Source organism: Dipodomys merriami, unplaced genomic scaffold (assembly GCF_024711535.1).
Source record: "Dipodomys merriami isolate MVZ:Mamm:240054 unplaced genomic scaffold, mDipMer1.0.p SCAF_1, whole genome shotgun sequence".
NCBI lineage: Eukaryota > Metazoa > Chordata > Mammalia > Rodentia > Heteromyidae > Dipodomys > Dipodomys merriami.
This window is the reverse complement of record NW_027202270.1, coordinates 97588715-97609495: the sequence shown is the minus strand read 5'-3', so window position 1 is coordinate 97609495 and position 20781 is coordinate 97588715. Positions and strand designations below refer to the sequence as shown.

The following is a 20781-nucleotide window of genomic DNA, read 5'->3' as shown; positions in this document are numbered from 1 at the left end:
CTCACACATTTACATCTTGAAAGCATGCATTCTGTTCAGGTTAAGAAATGCTATTGTTTGTATTACATCAAGTACATCTTTTCTTTAGTAGAAGACAAACATAATTAAGAAGCTGCCCTTAGGAGATTATCCTCTAACAATTGAGACAAGCCCATAAACAGATGTGCACATGATGGTATTCACTTTTTTCTCCTATGTCTCTTTAAGTCCAATTAGTTTGTGTCCAGAATCCAAGCTCAATGTGGTGGTGTAAAATTAATTTTAGTTAGTGAATGGATACATTTTGAATACTGTAGGAACTTGCTTTCAAATCATATTATTCTATAGAGTGACTTTTCTGAGGAAATATTATTATTTACATAAGTAGCAATAAAGACAGCGCAAGTGAATGGTGAATGCAACTTTTTCAATCAGCTCTGTAGCTTAACTAATGAAGAGTTCATTTGTGACTCCAAAGTGGAATAAACTTGGTTGGGAAATTGTTTCAGCCCTGTTAAATGTTTAAAGACAACTTGGCTTTTGGAGTTTCCATAATATAATCTCAGCCATCATTTTCTGGGAAGGTGCCAGACTTTCTGAGTCATTAGCTTAGCATACCAAGTTTATAGCAAAATCCCATCTCTGGAAAAGCAGGCTACATTGTCTTTAAAAGTAGGGGTTCAGAGGATACACTTCAAACTTTGACAGTATTGCAAATGAAATACTATTACTATAAGAATGTTACAGACGCTTCACAAAAATTGTACTTAAAAATGTATCAATTGTACTTAAAAATGTATCTCTATAATCATTATTCTTCTTAGTCTTTATTGTTTCCTTTAAGTTCAGTTTTCATCATTGTTCTGTATATATGTTCTCCTGTCCATGAGGCAAGATCTCTTATACTGAGAACACCCAAAAGCTTATTGTATGTTTCCATAATTCACAACATTGGATCATTTATATGAATCAGTCCTAAAATCATATTGTGCAACTATGTCAGTTCTCACCTAAGTCCTTCACATGAATTTGATCCAAACTCTTCAAGTGAATAACAGGAAAAATGTATAAGACTCATGGCTAATATCCATATGTAAGTTTTTCAGAAGTGCATTCACCTGTATGCTTGTCCTCTAGTTATGGAAAAGGTAATTTTCCGTCTGTTCTTTGAGTTTTGAGCCAGCTTTTGCTGCTCTGAACATAGTTAAGGAAGCAAAGCAAAATAAAATGCATCTCTTCTCTCTCCATAGCATTTCAACTTCCCTCTTACTCCTTCAGATTATGCAGGTTTTCTGTATTCAAGATGGCAAATCAAATCTCAAATAATGCTAGGAATTGATGTAGTAAAGCTTTCACTACTGTTAAAGAAAGGAAATTTGCCTTTACTAGAGCTAACTTTAAGGAAAGCTGTTTTTCAAAACTACAGGCCAGGCCTGGAAGTGCGTGCCTATAAATCTACACATGGAGGCAGAGGCAGAAAAATTTCATGTTTGAGGTCAGTCTGGGCTGCCTTGCATACGTAGAGCCAGATTGCAATACATGGCAAGAACCTGTCTCAAACCTAACTAATTAATTTCAAAACTATGGAATATTGCGATTCATATTACAATTAAATTACAAAGTAAACCAAAAGAGAAGGTTAAAAAAGAATTAAAGAGCTAATATATTTACTTCGCACCATACTAAATGATAGGCAAAAAAATATGGTCATTTCTGTCAATATTATGTTTTGGTACATTAGTTTAATATTAAAAATATCTCAAACTTAAATCCACAGATGTAGGTGGTATTTTTCAGCATAGCTTTCCTTTAAAACTTTTCTGAAATTTTGCTTACTGTAATTATATTTTTCCATATATTTTTCACATAATAATTGGCCCTTTATATCTTTGCTTAAAATAGTGGCTGATTTTCAAAATAGCTTTTATTTCTCTTTTTATTTTAATACATTTTTATTATAAAAATACTGTACAGAGGGGTTACAGTTACATGAGCAAGGTAATGAGTACATTTCCTATCAAGCATTGTTACCCCTCCTTTGTTTTTCCCCTACCATCCCTTCCCTCCCCACCTCCCCAACTAAATTGTAAAGTTTGTTTTTCAACATAGTGTCTTGTACATCTCATTGTTACAATGGGTCAAACTGTATCACTAATTAAGCATTTTGTTTTTTCCCTTCCCCTCCCCAAATTAGAGAAGTGTATATATAAGATGCAGGGCATTGACATCAAATACAGTAAAAATAGGGATAATACCATGGGTGAGGAACATACAAAAAAACAAAAAAATCACATGGTACATTATAAATACGTTAGAAACAATAACAAAAAAAAAAAGAAAAAAAACACTTGTGTCCATATCGTGTGCTTTATTTCACTTAACATCATCTTATCTGGTCATATGTTTATGGCTTTTGACCTTTTCTGATGGTCCCAGACATATACTAGTTATTGGAAATAAGAGAAACCATGGGACCTATGTTTCTTTGGACCTGGCTTACTTCAATTAATATAATTTTTCCCAAGTCTTTCCATTTCCTAACAAGTGGGGTGGTGTCATTCTTTCTGATGGAGGCATAGAATTCCATTGTGTGTTTGTGTGTGTGTGTATATATGTATATATACATATATATATATGTGTGTGTGTGTATCACTTTCTTGATCAATTCATCTAGGGGCATCTGGGTTGGTTCCATATCTTAGGTATGGTAAATAATGCTTCAATAAACATAGTTGTGCTGGTAGCATTAGTATGGTCTGGTTTGTGTGATCTTTGGGTAAATCCCAAAAGTGGGATTGCTGGGTCATAGGGGAGTTCTTTGTGAAGTCTTTTGAGAAACCTCCATACTGCTTTCCAAAGTCATTGAAGAAATTTATACTCCCACCAACAATGCAGTAGGGTTCCCTTCTGAGCACATCCCCTCCAGCATCTGTTGTTATTAGAGTTCTTGATGCTAGCCATTCTAACTGGCGTGAGATGGGATCTCAATGTTGTTTTGATTTGTATTTCTTTTATGGCTAGAGAGGTTGAGCATTTCTTCATATGTCTATTGGCCATTCTTATTTCCTCTTCAGAGAAGTTTCTCTTTAAGTCTTTAGCCCACTTCTTTATTGGGCAGTTGTTTCTTTGAGGATTTTTGATTAGGGGATTTAATTTTTTGAGTTCCAAGTATATTTTAGCCATTGTATAGCTAGTGAAGATCTTCTCCCAATCCGTGGGCTTTCTATTAATCTTGCTAGCTATGTTCTTTGCCATGCAGAAGCTCTGCAGCTTCATGCCATCCCATTTGTCCAACCTTTCTTTGATTTGTTTTGTTTCTGGGCCTCTATTAAAAAAATTTTGGCCTGTGCCAAGGATCCATAGAGTTTCTCCTATTCCTTACTTTAATGTTTTCAGGGTGTCTGCTTTGACTCCGAGGTCTTTGATCCATTTTTAGTTGATTCTGGTACAGGGTGATGTTTAAGGATCTAGCTTTAGTTTTCTACAAGTGATTAACCAATTTTGCCAGCACCATTTACAGAAGAGGCTCTCTTTCTTTCATTCCTTTTTAGATCCCTTACAGAAGATCAGGTGGCTATAGATCTGTGGGCTCATTTCTGGGTTTTCAATTCTATTCCATTGGTCCTGAGGTCTGTTCTTGTGCCAGTACCAAGCTTTTTTGATTACTATGGCTTTGTAGTAGAGTTTGAAATTTAGTATTGATATTCCTCCAACACTATTCTTTCTGTTAAGGATCGATTTTGCTATTCGGGGTCTTATGTTGTTCCATATGAATTTTTGGATTGCTTCTTCTATTTCATTGAAGAATGAGGTTGGAATATTGATAAGTATCACATTGAATTTGTAGATAGCCAGGGGAAGTATTGCCATTTTTGTAATGTTGATCCTTCCAATCCAGAAGCATGGGAAGTTTTCTACTTCCTAAATTTTTCTTTGATTTCCTTTTTCAGGTTTTTAAAATTTTCATCAACAATTCCTTCACTTCTTTAGTTACGTTAATTCCCAGTTATTTTATTTTTTGTGGGACTATTACCAAAGGAGTTGCTTTCCTGATTTCAGCTGTTTTCTTTTCATTGTTGGCATACAGAAAAGGCATTGATTTTCGAGGGCTAATTTTATACCCTGCTACTTTTCCAAAGTTTCGAATCAGCTCTAGTAATTGGGGAGTGGAGTCCTTGGGATTCTTTAACTACAAGATCATGTCATCTGCAAAGAGGGAGAGCTTTACTTCAACTTTTCCTATTTGGATCCCCTTTATCGTATTGCTATCTTGTCTTATTGCTGTATCTAGGCATTCTAATACTAAATTTAAGAGAAGTGGAGAGAGTGACAGCCTTGTCTCATTCCTGAGTTGAGAAGAAATGGCTTCAGTTTTTCACCATGAAGTATAATGCTGGCTGTAGGTTTGTTTTATACAGCCTTTATTGTATTGAGGAAGGTTCCATGGATTCCTAATTTTTCCAGAGCCTTCATAATAAAAGGGTGTTGGATCTTGTCAAATGCTTTTTCTGCATCTATTGAGATAACCATGTGGTTCTTATCCTTGCTTTTGTGGATGTAATGAATTATATTGATTTGTAATATTGAACTAGGTTTGCATCTCTGAAATCAATCCTATTTGATGGTGGTGTATAGGTTTTTTGATGAATTGTTGAAGTCGATTGGCCAAAATTTTGTTGAGAAGTTTTGCATCAATGTTTATCAAAGAAATGGGTCTATAGTTCTCATTGTTTGATTAGCCCCTGCCTGGTTTTCCAATGAGGGTTATGATGGCTTCATAGAATGAGTTTTGTAGTGAACTTTCTCTTTCAATTTCATTGAAGAGTAGGAGGAGTATTGGTGTTAGTTCTGTTTTGAAGGCCTTGTAGACTTCAGCTGTAAATCCATCTGGTCCTGGGCTTTTCTTAGATGGGAGGTCTCTTATTGCTGTTTCTATTTGGATGCTTGATATGGGTCTGTTAAGTTGGTTTAACTCATCTTGGTTTAGTTTTGGCATGTCGATATTTGCTAGGAAATTGTCCATTTCTTCCAAATTCTAAAACTTATTAGGATAAACGTTTGAGAAGTATTCCCTTCTAATGTTCTGAATCTTGGTTGTTTCTGTGGTGATGATTCCATTCTCATCTGTGAGTTTATTTATTTGGGTGTGTTCTCTTCTTTTTCTGATATGATTTGGTAAGGGTCTGTCAATTTTGTTAATTTTTTGAACAATAAACTGTTTTGTTGATTTTTTTTCTGTGATTTATTTTGTATTTTAATTCATTTAATGCTGATTTAATTTTAATTATTTGTTTCCATCTACTGGATTAGGGTTTAGCTTATGGCTCATTTTCAAGGAGCTTCAGGTGCCTTGTTAAATTGTTGGTTTCAGATCTCTCCAATTTGTTGATGTAGTAACTCATAGCTATAAACTTGCCTCTGAATACTGCCTGTGCTTTGTCCCAAAGGAGCTGGTACTTTGTGTGTTCATTTTTGTTGAATATCATGAACATTTGAATTTCCTTTCTAATCTCTGCCATGGCCCACTGGTGGTTCAACCATGTGTTGTTCAGCCTCCATGTGTTACAGGACTTTCTTTGGTGGCTTTAGGTGTTGAGTTCTAATTTTCTTCCTTGTAGTCTGAGAGAATGCAGGGCATAACTTCAATGTTTCCTACTTTGCACAAATTGCTTTGTGACCTAAAATGTAGTCTATTTTTGAAAATGTTCCTTGTGCTACTGAGAAGAATGTGTATTCTGATGCTGCTGGGTGAAATATTCAGTAGAAGTCTGTTAAATCTAGTTGATATATGCAGTTGTTTATATCTGCAGTATCTCTGTTGAGGTTTTCTGGGTTGATTTATCTAGTGGGGATAGTGCTGTGTTAAAGCCCCCAACATTTAATGTCTTTGGATCTATGTGAGATTTGAGGGAAAGTAGTGGATAAATTTGGGTGCTCTGTTGTTTGGTGAATAGATATTTAGAATTGTAATATCCTCCTGAAGGAGAGATCCCTTAACTAGTATGGAATGACCTTCTTTATCTTTTCTCACTACTTGTAATTGAAGTCTATTTTAACTAATATTTGGATTGAAATTCCCACCTGTTTATGGGGGCTGTTCATCCAACTAGCCGGTCTGTGTCACTTAATTGGATACTTAAGTTCATTAATATTAAGAGGTTTGACTGAGAGGTCTTTGATAGTTCCTGCCATGTTATCCAACTTCATTGGGGCTGTGACAGCTGGGTTTCTTCCTATGGTTCTTGGATTCTCAGTTTGGGTGCAGTTTCTTGGCCTTTATTGTGCTCTTGTTGGTTTTTTATGTGTAGGAAAGGGTTGGTTTGGTGGAGATATATTGTTTCAGTTTTTCTTTGCTATGGTAAGTTTATATTTGACCTTCCCTTATGAAGGAGAGTTTAGCTAGATACAGTATTCATGGTTGATAGTTGTTTGTCTTTAGGGCATGACATACATCATTCTTCTTGCTTTGTCTCTGCTGAGAAATCTGAGGTTATTCTGAATGGTTTCCCTTTATAGGTGATTGATCTTTTCTCCTGGACAGCTTTAAGGATCCTTTCCTTGGTCTGAATTGATCCTGTGTGGATTATAATGTGATGGTGGGATGTCCTGTTCTGGTTTGGTCTATTTGGGGTTCTAAAAGCTTCTTACATCTGAATAGACTTATCTTTTTGCATTTGGGGGAAGTTCTCTGCTAGAAACCTGTTAAATAACTTTCCTAGACCATTAAATTCTGTTTCTAGGTGCTCCTTACACCCATTATCCTCAGATTAGTCCTTCTGATGGTGGCTTCTAAATGTTGAATAGATCTATCCTATGTCTTGATTTGTCTTGGTTAGTTGTATGTTCTTTCTCTATAATATCGAGGCTGTCTTCAATTCCCGAGATTTGATCTTCTGCATGGTCTAACCTACTGTCAATACTTTCTACTTCTTTATTTCCTTTTCTTCTAATAGGTTAGCTTTGATGGATTCAAATTCTTTGTTTTTTTTAGATCTGGTATGGACTTTTTTACTTCCTTAATGTGGTGTTGAGTGTTTATTCTCCAGTCTTTTCGTTGAATTGTTATGGTTTATTTGGACTCACTTTCCTTCTGATGGGCTCCATTCAGCATTCCCTTTGTGGTCTCCCTGGATTCCTTCAGATGTCTGTTTATGGATTCCATGAATTCCCCTATTGATCTTTGTCTATTTTCATCTCGCTCACACAATTCCTGTATTACTCTTTGATTAGCTTCCTCACACTCATACAATCTCTGTATTACTCTTTACTGTTCTCATCTTGCTCTCGCAATTCCTATATTAATCTTTGATTAGCTTCCTCATGAGATTCCTGTATTAATTTTTGGTTAGCCTCATCATTCTCGTGAAGTTCCTGTATTAATCTTTAGTTAGCCTGGCCTTGCTCCCTATCAGGCTCACACTGAGTCCTTTGTAGACTTTCAGTCTTTTATTCACCATGTTTACCAGTAGTGTTTGTAGAGCTTTTTGGGAACTGTTCTCTGGATTATTCATTAACTGTTCTGTCACCTGATATTCAAGAATGGAAGTTGAGATACCTGGACTTGCCAATTTTTGTGTGTGTTCTGCCCATTTGATATGAAAGTAACGCCAATTTCATGCTACAACACTATGTTAAGGCAAAGCATCAACCAGAGTCCTGAAGTTGCACAGTCAAAATAGCTGCATATACAATCTAGTTCAACAGATACAATCTATTCAACATCCAACAACTATGGATTAATGGACTAAGAAGATCTAAGAGGGATTCAGCAGACCAGAAATTAATAGGTTTAGGGAGAATTGTGGGGAAAAATAGGATTAGAGGGAGGTGGAGAGCTAAAAGGAAAGAATGAAATTAACCAAGTCCTAATCTCAGAGAGGAAATAGGTGGAGCGGAATGAAAGGAGAGCAATAAAGAAACAAGAAAAAAATCAAAAAATCAAAAATTTAAATTTCGAAAATGAAACTCTTAAAAATTATGTAAGTATAAAGAAACAACACTGGTAGAAGAACAGGATAGAATGAGAGAAATAGATAAAAAGGAAAAATCAGAAATTTAGAAATGAAATACTTAAAAATTATATAGGTATAAAAATAATACTGCTATTAAAGAAGTTAAACCTAAGAGATTGTGAATTGATGATCAGTTTCTGAATTAAGTATGCACACAATGAAGGATAAGGTCTAATAATCAACGATGGGTATATATCTGCGGATGAGCAGAACAGCAATTAAGTCATGCAAAAAAAAAAAGGACCAAGAGGTTAAAAGAGATTTAAACACACACACATGCACACACACGCGTGCGCGCACACACACACACACACACACACACAAACACACACACACACACACCTAAAATAAAAATTAAGAAAAAAATTAGGTAGAAAAAAGAGTTCTTTGATTTTTTTTTTTTTTGGGGGGGGTGGAGGGAATCTTGTATCTCCCCTGTGTCTGTAACCAGTCTCTTTGTGGAGTCTCTGGTTGCCTTGTGGTGTTTGATTTTCCTGTGGCTTGATTGTTTTCTTAAGTCAGTTTGTTTGAGCAAGCAGGAAAAAGCTCTACCTTACTCAGGACTTTGTGATCCTCCTCCCAGTCTAATACAGTGAGAAGGAGATCTGCTTTGAGTATCACAAAAGAGGGAGATGACCGTTTCCTCTAGCTTGAAGTTGCTATGATAAGGCTAGATTTGGAGTAGGGTTGAGGCCTATAAGCAGTCAGTTACTTTTCCCTGAAGGGCTAGCTCCTGAAATACTCACAGAGCCAACCCTGGAGCCATTCTCAGGATTTATGTTTACTGAGTTTCAATTCTTTGCCTTTTACCCCTCTTGTTGCTGGGTGTGCTGCCTAGGCTGTAGTGAGGAGGGGCAGCCTCTGGCTCTATTTAACCAGTGAAGAAAGTCACTCTTCCTGGGGTGGAGCTTTCTCTGCCTGGGAAGGGCAACTTTCCCCTGGGCACAGCTGACCCCAGCAGGTCAGGTTCCAGTCACCTTTGGAATGGCTCCTATTGTTTTCTTCCAAGGCCTGAGTTTGAGCTAGCTACTTGATCTAGGCCTTTGTCAGTATCAAAGATGGAGTTCTTTTCCAGTGGGGGAGGGGCTACCTTCCCACTGCTGCTCCTTGAGAAGGAATGAAGATGTCTTGGGGTGTGCTCTTTTGGTTTCTAGTCCATCCATGGTCTGCGATCAGCAGGATGAAGTTGTGTGCTCCTTGTCAGTTCTTGCTGGTGGTTAGTAGAATCTGCTAACACACCTCATCTGGCACCCTTGTCCTGGACTCTCAATGTTGGTATCGCTGCTGTGGCAGCTGCTGCAACTGCCGCACAGTTCTGACCAAGCTACCGGGATTTTTCCTCTCTGGCCAAACTCTCTGTACTGTGATGGCACACTTGGTGTGATTCTGTAACCTAGGACTGTTCACTGGAACACTAAAACTGCTTTTTATGTGAGAGTTTGTTTAGCCTGCAGCTTCTTTTCTGCCATCTTCCTCTGGACCCTCTTTTATTTCTCTTGAAACCGGTTTTGCTATGTAGCTCAACTTAGCCTCAAACATTATCCTTCTAACTACCTTCTAAATGCTGGAATTATAGGTCCACACCAACCACACCCACCTTAATGTTTTAGTTCACATCATTAGAGACATTTTAAGAAAATGATTAACAGGACTGAAAAAGTGCTGATTGTTGGATATTTGCAATATATTATGTAAATGTGTATATATGCATATATATCATATACATTTGAGCCTTCTGCCTCAGGCTGTAAGATTTTATGTGGAGTTTTTTTAGTTGTTGCTTTGCTTTTGGTGCTTGTCCTGGGGCTTGAACTGAGGACTGGGTGCTGTCTTGGAGGTTTAGTGCTCAAGCTAGGTAGCGCTGTACTACATGAGCCAGAACTTTTACTTCCAGCTTTTTTTTTTGATATTTAATTGGAGATAAGGGTCTCATGGGCTTTCTTCCCTGGGTGACTTTGAGCCAAAATCCTCAGATCTCAGCCTCCTGAGAGGTGTGAAAAACTAGGTACCTGGCTATTGGTGTGTTTTGTGATGTTTGTTATATATCAATAGTGTTCTTGTTTTACATTTTGATTGAAGATGAGTAAGTACACCATAAGGATTTACAAAGTCTTCAGATAGTGACACAGTCTTTCTCTAACTTGGCTTCTGAGATTTGCCTCTGAATTAAGGGAAATCTCAAGGAAATATATAATTGTTCTTCCAATGACATAGAATATAACATCTGATGGCTTTTCTACTCTCGTTAGACTCAACTCAAGCCCCCTCTGAGTACTTTGTGAATATAATCTATCCCAAAATTTAAAGGTTTGCTTTATTGTTTAAAATATAGGCCATATTGAAAATGATTATAGTTTGAACTGTAAGAAAATGATAAGTATTTAATTGGTTGAACCACTAGATGTCTTTAAATTTTAAAAATGCCATAAATGTCAAGAGGACACACTTTATTGATGCTGTTAAAGCCAATTTCTGACAGTATAATTATGTCATCTGTGAATTGTTTCTCTTTTGTGGCTGTGTTAATATCATCACTTCCTGAGTTACGTCCAGTGCATTCTTTTACCATAGAATTATAGCCAGTTTCTTTTCTTTAGAGTTTTATTTTATTAAAATTTCTTATGCCATTCTGCTATTAAGGTAATAAATACTACGACTTCTCAAAAATAACTGGGACTCTCAAAGCTTATGGGAATAGTCCCATGCTGGATGAGAGAAACAAAATTCTGTTTGTCAGTTTCCTTCTTCTGTCCCTAAGGTAATAAATTTTCCTATGTCAAACTGGCTGTTAGGATGTGAAATAGAAGAAAATAAATGAAGAATGATTTGTTCACACTTCTGTAGAATTTTCCAAATCTGAGAACATTGTGAATTTGCTAAGTCTGATGTCAGTTCTAGAAACATTCCATTTACGGAAAAATACCACTTTCCTTTCAGCCACCTTTCTTAAAATTGGTCCACTTACTAAAGAAAACTAGAACCAAGACCAAATCATATGGATTTAATTGTTTTTCAAGTCCATTGATGGACTTTTATTTGGGAAATCATTGTCCAATTTTATAAGCTCCCTGGCCTCCCTTACAAGAACTTAACTTTGAAGAGTAATGATGCTTTATAGTTTTCCTCTATGGAACTCTAATTGTAAATATAACTTAGACATAATATGAAGAGCTTCATCTGAAACCTGTTTATTTTTGTTTTTTTGTTTTGGTTTTTTCACAGCAGGATTTTTTTCACCCATTTTCCTTTGATTCTATGCCCTCCTCCTAGCTTTTCTCTTATGTGCACATGTATATACCATATGTGGGGTCAAGAACACAGAGTCATCGAAAAACGATGTGACAAATTAAGAGATCCTTTGTTTTTGAGTCACATTTACTTTGTCATATCTCGTTGCATTTTGATTGTAACATCCACATATCAGGAAGACCATGTGCCGTTTGTCTCTTTGATCTTGGCTTATTTTGCTCAACATGATTTATTCTAGTCCCGTCCATTTCCCTGTGAATGCCATTATTTTGTCCTTTGTATTGGCTGCATAATATTCCATTTATCTATGTACCACAATTTTTGGATCCATTAATCTGTAGTGAGACTTCTGGGTTGTTTCCATATCTTGGCTATTGTGAACATTTCAGCAATGAACATGGAGGTGCGGGTATCCTTGTATCCTGGTTCTTGTTGCTCAGGGTAGATGCTTAGGAGAGGTATGGCTGGGTAATAGGGAAGGTCTACATTTAGCTTTCTGAGGTACCTCTAGACTGCTTTCTAAATTGGTTGTATTAACGTACATTCCCATCAGCAATGCAGTAGGGTTCCTCTTTCTCTGCATCCCCACCAGCATTTGTTGTTGGCTGAATTTAGGATGTAAGCTATTCTGACTGGGGTAAGGTGGTATCTCAGGGTTGTTTTTATTTGCATTTTCTTATAGTCAGGGATGATGAACATTTCCTCATGTGTTTCTTTGCCATTTTTATCTCTTCTGAGAAGTCTCCCTTTTGCTCCCTTGCCCATCTAATGATTGGTTCGTTAGATTTGGCAAGGATTAGTTTCTTGAGTTCCCTGTATATAATGGATACTAGGCCTTTGTCTGATAGACCGCTGTTAAATATCTTTTCCCATTTGGTTGGCTATCTTTCTCGCTTGTTAGTTATGTCTTTAACTGTGCAGAAACTTTTTATTTTAAGGTAGTCACATTTGTCCAGTCTCTCCAATTTGTTGTGACCCTGGGACTCTGTTGAGGAAGTTCCTGCCTGTGCCTATAAGTTCTAGTGTCTCTCCTACTCTGTCCTGCAGTAGTTTCAGAGATTCAGGTATGATGTTGAGGTCTTTAATCCATTTTGAGTTGATGATGGTGTATAATGACAGGCTGGGATCCACTTTTAGTTTTCTGCATGTGGCTGCCCACTTTTCCTAGCACCAATAGTTGAAAAGGCTATGGTTTTTTTTTTTTTTTTCAATGTATGTCTTTGGCTCCTTTGTCAAATATCAACTGACTATAAGTAAGTTTTGGGGTCTTATAATCTATTCCATTGGTCTTTGGGTCTATTTTTGTTCCAATACTAAGCTATTTTTGTTATCATGTTTTCTAAGTAGAACTTGAAATCTGGTATTGTGATACCTCCTGCATTGTTTCTTTTGCCTCGAATTGCTATAGCTATTCAAGGTCTTCTACTGTTCCATATGCATTTTTGGATTTTCTCTATTTCAGTAAAGAATTTCATTAGGATTTTAATGGCAATTGCATTGAATTTGTGTGGTTTTTTTTTTTTGGCAGTATGGCCATTTTCACGTTATTGATTCTGCCTGTTCAAGAACATGGAATGTCTTTCCATTTCCTGATTTCTTTCTTTAAGATTTTGTAGTTTTCACTAAATAGGTCCTTTACATCTTCGGTTAGGTTAATTTTTTTTGAGGTTATTGTAAATGGGTTGTTTTCCTGATTTCCGTGTCTACTGTACATTGTTAATGTACAGAAAGACAATTGATTTTTGTGGGTTTATTTTGTATCGTGCTGCTTTGCTGAAGTGGTTTATTATTTCTGTGAGTTTGGGAGTGGAGTTTTTGGGGTAGTTTAGATATAAGATCATGTATTCTGCAAATAGGGATAGTGTAATTTCTTCCTTCACTATGCAAATCCCTTTAAAGTCCTTTTGCCTTATTGCTGTGGCTAAGGATTCTAGAACTATATTGAAGAGGAGTGGAGAGAGTGGGCATCCTTGCCTTGTTCTTGATTTTAGGGGAATTGGTTGTAGTTTTACCCCATTTAGTATAATATTGGGTGTTGGTCTATAATATATGATTTTTATTGTTTTACTGTTTTTATTGTAGACAGTGAATTGGTACATCAGCTTCCCATTTGGTAGTAAGTAGTTTTCTGGTTTACTCAGACAGGAATGGAAATGGATGCAAATTATATGTAACTAGCATTTATTTTTTCATTGTGTCAATAATTGATCCCAGTTACAAATTAACTGGGTAAAGTGATATACACAGCTCTTGAGGCAACAAACACAGGTTGACATTTTGGCTCCAATATTTATGAATACACAGTCAAAGCATCTGTTTTATGAATTTTGGTGTAACACCTGCAGAAGACAAGGCCTGTCTTTTATGGCATGTAAAATGGATTTACTGAAGAATAATAAATGGTATTCACAATAAATAATTTTATAATTGAGTAAATTCATATTAGTATTTAAAGAGAAAGAGTAGTAAATTAGATGGCCATAGAGTTAGATAGGTAGATTGGTAGATATAGTAACTATGAATGTATAATTCAGTTAACAATACCTTTATTCTGGTAACTCCAAAAAACATGTATGCAGATATTTGCTGCGTCTTTCCATGATATCCACAGATACCATGAAATTATCCAGAAACATTGAAGTAACAGTTCATTTTGATTAATTTTAGTCTTAAATGTCTATACACCAAGTTTATAAAATATTTCCACAATGACAGACAAGAGTACACGGAGATGTAATTATAAAGTGCTAGTATTTGTGTGCTTTGCATAGTCTATTATTTGTATGTGTTTAGGTTATAAAAATGGTAAGATAATTTGTCCATTTACTTTCATTATAGTTGAAGAACAAATACAATGTAAGGCAAATGGCCATTTATTTTACATTTCTACCTCTCTGAATTGGTTATAATTTCTAGCTATGTACAGATAGAACTCTATAAAACAGCAATGAGTTAATATGTGTAGAAGTGTTATAAGTCTTTTTGGTTCCAAATGTTACATTTTTTGTGTTAAAAGTAATTAAATTCATATTTTAAAGTTAATAATTACTTAAAAGTCCTAGAAATCAGGTTAAAATATTCTAATCTCCAGCCCTTAATTTTAATCAGTCAAAAATAACTCAGATGTTAAAGGAGAAAATAAATTATATCAACATAAAACAAATCTCAGATATTTTCCATATTATAGATTTAAAAAATTGTTGTGGTAGCTCAATCAATAATTGAAATGATTGCAGTTCAAAACCAGAATGCAAAAATTCTCAAGGCCCAATCTCAAGGAATGAAATGCTGGGCATGGTGGTGTACTCCTATCAGCCCAGCTGCACAGAAAGTATAATTAGGATATTGTGGTTTAAGCCGGCCAGAGCAAAAATACAAGACCCTATTTGAAAAATAGCTAAAGGAAGAAGATTCTCAGTGTAGCTCAAGAGGTAAAGTGCCTACCTAGGAAGTATACGGCCCAGAGTTCAAACCTGAGTATAACAAAATTTAAAGATAGAATAGTCAAATGAGGTTTTAAAATATTTAAATCAAATCTTGGTCTTTCATTCCTGTCCTTCCTTTTGTCGAATTTTTCAAATGTGTAGCAGAAGTCACCATCAGAGTCATTCATTGGTCGAGAGAAAAGGTCAAATTCTCAGTCATACATTGGAAGACCAATTCAGCTCGACAAAATGCTGATGTCCAAGGTGAAGGTGCCACACACGTTTGTCATCCACTCTTATACCCGGCCAACAGTGTGCCAGTCCTGCAAGAAGCTGCTGAAGGGTCTTTTCAGACAGGGCTTGCAGTGTAAAGGTAAGGGAAGCTTGACACTGTGTATTTCGCACCAGCTAGTCTCTAGTCGCTAGGTCAATCAAACCCTACCAGAAGTTGATAAATTTGTTTCAGTTTCTCCTTCTAATGAATTTCTTGTTTCTGTTTTACTTTAAAAATGTCATGAGTAGACTGTAGATTCAACTGCCATAAACGCTGTGCTCCAAAAGTACCAAACAACTGCTTGGGTGAAGTGACCATCAATGGAGGTAAGTTAACAGATGGCTAGTTTTGTGTGTGTTGCTTTCATGTTACACACTTGATTGGGATCTAATAAAATGTCTTATTTTTACTGTTAAGGTGCTTTAATGGAGCCCCAAAATCAATATTGGCCCAATTTGGTCCTAAGTTAATGTCAAAAAACCTACATTCCACCTCACTGAATTTTAATAACATACAGAGTTTTTCTTGACCCTTACATGGTGAATAAATAATAATGAAAATGTAGGTGTCTACATTTTCTCTCCTGACTTTCTTTCTTTATACTTTAATCCTAGCTTACTCATAAATTTGGAACTTTCTGGAAAGTCTACAAATTGTAGTTCTCATCCTATAGTCCTCTGTCCTGTTCCAAGCTCAGAGTCAGAAACTAACTCCAACTAGTTAACTCTAACTCTTTCCTATCTACTAAAGGAGAGTCATTCTTGCCACCTCGCCTCCCCCGACACCATGTTCTCTGAATCTGTGATTGAGAATCTGTATCTTGCTTTGAAAAATTATTTTCAAGTCAACTGATTTATATAGCGTGTGTATATGTGTATGTCCTATATTTAGAAATACTTTTTGAAAGACGATGTAAATTAGTTTTGAGAGACTTGTAAAATGTGCTGTATCTTGAAACAACAGCTCCTTTTTTGTTTTGTTTGGCCAGGTAGTACCCTGATTGATAGTTACTACAATAGTCAACTTAGAATTGCATAGATTTAATGTAACAGTTTGCCAATTACTCTGCTCAAAAAGAATTGTCTAGAGAACATCAAAAGAACTAGATGAATATCTTTGTTACTAAGAAACTGAAGAAAATAAAAGATTATGTTTGTTATAGAACCAAATATATACCTAGAAGAAGAACAAGAAGCAAGAGAGCTTTTAAGGAAAACATATTATACCTACTGATTTCTTACATGGAGATTCATGAATTAGTTGTCACAATTGAAAAAATCTAGCCATCTCCTCACTTTATGGAACATGGAATACTGAGTTTGTTCTGCCCCAGGAATGTCAGTGTATACTTGATAACTTTAGAGAAAAGTTTTACATGTTGATTATTTTAAATTGCACGTTCCTAGTCAGTGAAATCTGGTAAAATGGGAATTTTTCCAAGCTTGGCAGGTTGGGGTCTCTGATTGATCTGTTTTTCTGGTTTTAAAATGAGTAATTTGCATGAGTTTAGTAATTAAAGTTTTTGCATTACCATCTACTGCATAATCACAGTGTGCAATACAAAATATCAGGTATTTAAGAGCTGCAGCTTATATGACAAGTTTAATACAATGAAATCTATGATTTAAGAAGTTACTGCAATTGTAAGAATCATTGACCTCAAATTTTCCTTCTTATGAACACTTATCTCCCTCCCTCTGCCCCTCCACCTCCCCTACATTCCTTTATTCTGGAGTTGTGCAATGAAATGCAATCATTTCCTGCCTTCTTATACCTACCTAGCATTACTTTGCCTCTCTGCACTGTGCTTTTGAATTCACCTTTGGCTTCTCTTCAGAGCTATTTGGATTGTTTAATGTTTTTATTTAACTTAGGAACATGGAAAATAAGTATCTGTCCGTAAAGTTACACACACCTTCTCATACATTCATATACTTACGAAGTAAAATGAAAAAGGAAAGGTAATTTCTTCACATGACTGCTTCCAATTAATTTGTTGTAAGATTGCCTTTCTCCTAAGCTCTGGCTCCAGGATTTCAGGCTTATCTTCCTAAGTCAAAATAATGTTCTAGATTTGCTCAGCCCTGGGGCAGAATCTGACGTGGTCATGGAAGAAGGGAGTGATGACAATGACAGTGAACGGAACAGTGGACTTCTGGATGACATGGAAGATGTGATGGTCCAAGATGCCGAGATGGCCATGGCAGAAGGCCAGAGTGACAGTGGAGAAATGCAGGATGCAGACCCAGACCAGGAAGACTCCAATAGAACCATAAGGTGAGAGCAGCAACCCCAGTCTCAGCTCAATAGGGAAACACAAGTGGCATTTCTTCTTCAAAGTTTTTTGGTATTTGAATCCATTCCAAAAACATTTAAAGAGTGTATCAGATGTCAATGTGAATACAATTTATCTTCATACCTTGGATGGCAGCCCTTGCAGCTAGTTCTGGCTTCCTGAGAGAAGTGTGGTTTGCATCCCTATCTAGCTTGTTTCATTCCTTGAACAGTTTTCTTTTGCAAGGGAAGACTACTCATCTTTTATTTATTTATTTTTTTTGCTGGTCCTTTGCCTTGAGCTGTGGACCTGGGCAATGTCCCTAAGCTCCTTTTGCTCAAGGCTAACATTCTTATCACTGTAGCCACTGCACCACATCTCACTTTTTCTATGATCGGTTGCTTGGGCTGGCTTAGAACTGAGATCCTCAGATCTCAGCCTCTGTAGCTAGGATTATAGGTGTGAGTCACCAGCAGCCTAGCAGGACTACTCATCAAAAATTCTACTACATTCATTTATTTGTTTATTTATTTATTTATTTATTTATTTATTTTTATTGGTCATGTGGCTTGAACTCTGAGCCTAGGCACTGTTCTTCAGCTGTTCAGCTCAAGGCGAGCACTGTACCACTTGAGCCACAATTCCATTTCCAGTTTTCTGGTGGATTAATGGAGATAAGAGTCTCATGGACTTTCCTGCCCCGGCTGGCTTTGAACCTTGATTCTCAGATCTCAGCCTTCTGAGTGGCTAGGATTACAGGAGTGAGCCATCAGCGACCAGCTATTTTTATTTATTAATTCAGGGGTTCTTGTATAGGAATGTGAAGATGGGCATGGTCTCCTTAAATACTCTCTAATAACACACTCAAAAATTTGAAGGTAATCCAAGAACGAAAGTATGGAAGTTGTGCAGAAGAGACAGAAGCCATGCTGAGGGAGAGCGGGGGAGAGAGACAGAGACAGAGACAGAGAGACAGAGAGAGAGAGAGAGAGAGAGAGAGGGCGAACACACCAGAGCAAGGGCTTACACTCAGGGCCTGGATGCTGTTCCTTAGTTATTTTTACTTGCAAGATTGGCATTCTACCACTTGAGCCACCCTTCTATTTCCAACTTTTTGATGGCTAATTTCACAGACTGAGCTGGCTTTGAGTTGTAATTCTCGGATCTCCATCTGTTGAGTAGCCAGGATTACAGGCATGAACCACAGGTGCCTGGACAGATTATAATTTTTTTAATTTTATTTTACTGTAAAGATACTGTTCAAAGGAGTTACAGGTACATAAGTGAGTTAATGAGTACATTTCTTTTTAATGAAACTATCTAGAGACTAAAACTTACATTGAAAAATGGAATCTATAAATGACTGATATTGGCTCTAATATGTCATGAAAATCCAGTAAACTTGGCTGTGAGATTCTGAACACTGCAGTCTCAGATATCTGAGATAATCATTTCCCTTTGTTTACCTCAAAACTGAGCTAGCACAATATAGTCAACCTGAAAGTGCCAGTGCTTGTTAAATTTTACTGCCTTTAGAGTTAGAATGTACCTGAAGTACCTGCCACTCTTCAAAGTAAGCCACGTTCTGACACGGAACCCCAACAGTACTTACTGACAATGGGATGTGAGGGGTTTTTTTTGTTTTTGTTTTTTAACCTTGAAATAAGTAAAATAACGTTCCCTTCATTCTGTATTTATAAATATTTTTTCTCCTAAAACATTTTGTCTTTTCAAGTCCATCAACAAGCAACAATATCCCTCTCATGAGGGTAGTGCAGTCTGTCAAACACACAAAAAGGAAAAGCAGTACAGTAATGAAGGAGGGATGGATGGTCCACTACACAAGCAAGGACACTCTGGTAAGGTGTTCAGCCAGCCTTTTCCACCTCTGTGTGTGTGTGTGTGTGTGTGTGTGTGTGTGTGTGTGTGTGTGTGTGTGTGTGTGTGTGTGTGTGTGTGTGTGTGTGTGTGTGTGTGTGGTGCACGTGCACATATATGCCTCTTGGATTTAGAGGCAGAAATAGAAAAAAGATGACTATTGTATACTTCTTAAATTCTCAGTTAAATGTTCATTTTTAAACACGCATTCAAGAATGTAGTAAACCATGACTTATTTGTCAACTTATGTAGATTTTTTTCCCTATAGTTGATGGATGAGTTTGTGTACCCAACAGTGAATAAAACATTTCAAAAACTGAACTAATTGATGAGTGGTGATAGGCTGATTTTTCAGTCATCTGTAGTGCTTTTCTCATTTCCTCTTATCAAGGGGATCCTAGAGTTTCTTTAGATAAATACACCCATAGTATAATGATTATCTATACTCTCAACCTTCTTACTGGGAAAAGACATACATGAATTACCCTAGTAATCAATTGCATACTGGCTGCCCAGTTCATCTTGGTCATGTTGTAAAATATTTAATGTATATTTAATATATCTGACTAGTTTGAGAATGGCTAGAGGCAAGCCTCAAAATACTATTAGGCCTTGGGTCTAAAGATGGTAATTCACACACACACACACACACACACACACACACACACACATATACATCACTAAATCATGAAGGATTGTCTAGAATGAACAAAGAACACATGAACAAATCCTATCTGCTAGCCCTGCAGTGAGCTTAAGAGAGGGTTAAATGCATTTGACTGACTTGGTTAAAGTGTTCCCATGGCCCATGGAGTCTGCCTGCCTTCTAGTTCTCTCATGACATTCAAAATGCTTCCATTGCTAATGGAAGCCAAAATACCTAGCTGAATCAGCGGAGCATTTCTTATGTTTTCAAATGATGATCATGTCTAAACGTCATCTTTCCAAGTAAGCCTTGCTTGCTTACTTACTTACTTACAGACTACAAATACACATTTAGCTCTTTAAGCAGGCAAGTAAGTTTTAAAATGTCACTTGCCATTTACGCAGTGCCTCCCTAGGTTCCCAGGACTTCATTAGATATGAATACATCATCTCCTTTATTGCTCTAGTCCTCTGTTGCAAATGTAGAACATTTGGTCATTAGTCAGATTCTAGACTCAAAACTGTAACTGGATGTACCTGACCCAAAGCCTCTGCCCTTTCCACCATCAAATCCAATCTTCCCGCTAAGAAAATGATCCAGAGTCTAACTTCTATTGCAGCGGAAACGGCACTATTGGAGGTTGGACAGCAAATGTATTACACTCTTCCAAAATGACACTGGAAGCAGGTACTACAAGGTAAGGGAGTCTGTCTTCCATCTTGGTTTTCTCTTGGGACTGCAGAGTAATATGAAGTGTACTCACAATGTGACTGATTCTGTTCTTCCTCTAAGACATAGCTTTTGTTCCTCTGTAGTTTACTGATTTCTTAAGAACCACATTGTAACTTCTTCATTCATCTATGAGTCTCATGTTTCCCTAGAGAAGACTTATGGGCCTATAGGCTGGTAGGGAAGGGAAAGAAGGTTATATTTAAATATTTTAGCAGTGTTGTGTTTTAATTGAAGCATTAGAGATCACAAGATGATCTAAAAGAAAATTGCTGAAATCCATTCCTGCTAGCACATGCTTGCTGATATTTACA

At 36.7% G+C, this 20781-nt stretch overlaps 1 protein-coding gene across 5 annotated transcripts in view; it reads left to right on the top strand.

Moving 5' to 3' along the window:
• The window catches only part of Prkd1 (protein kinase D1), a 345647-nt gene that overhangs the window by 264778 nt on the left and 60088 nt on the right, over positions 1 to 20781 (top strand). For 3 of the 5 annotated variants that reach the window (XM_070026146.1, XM_070026167.1, XM_070026159.1), the window contains 5 exons: positions 14828 to 15038; positions 15188 to 15265; positions 17012 to 17216; positions 18950 to 19073; positions 20358 to 20435. In XM_070026146.1, the coding sequence (XP_069882247.1) occupies positions 14828 to 15038; positions 15188 to 15265; positions 17012 to 17216; positions 18950 to 19073; positions 20358 to 20435 (696 nt within the window). The remainder of the gene's footprint in view (positions 1 to 14827; positions 15039 to 15187; positions 15266 to 17011; positions 17217 to 18949; positions 19074 to 20357; positions 20436 to 20781) is intronic. The other 2 variants (XM_070026173.1, XM_070026153.1) reach the window with 1 other exon arrangement.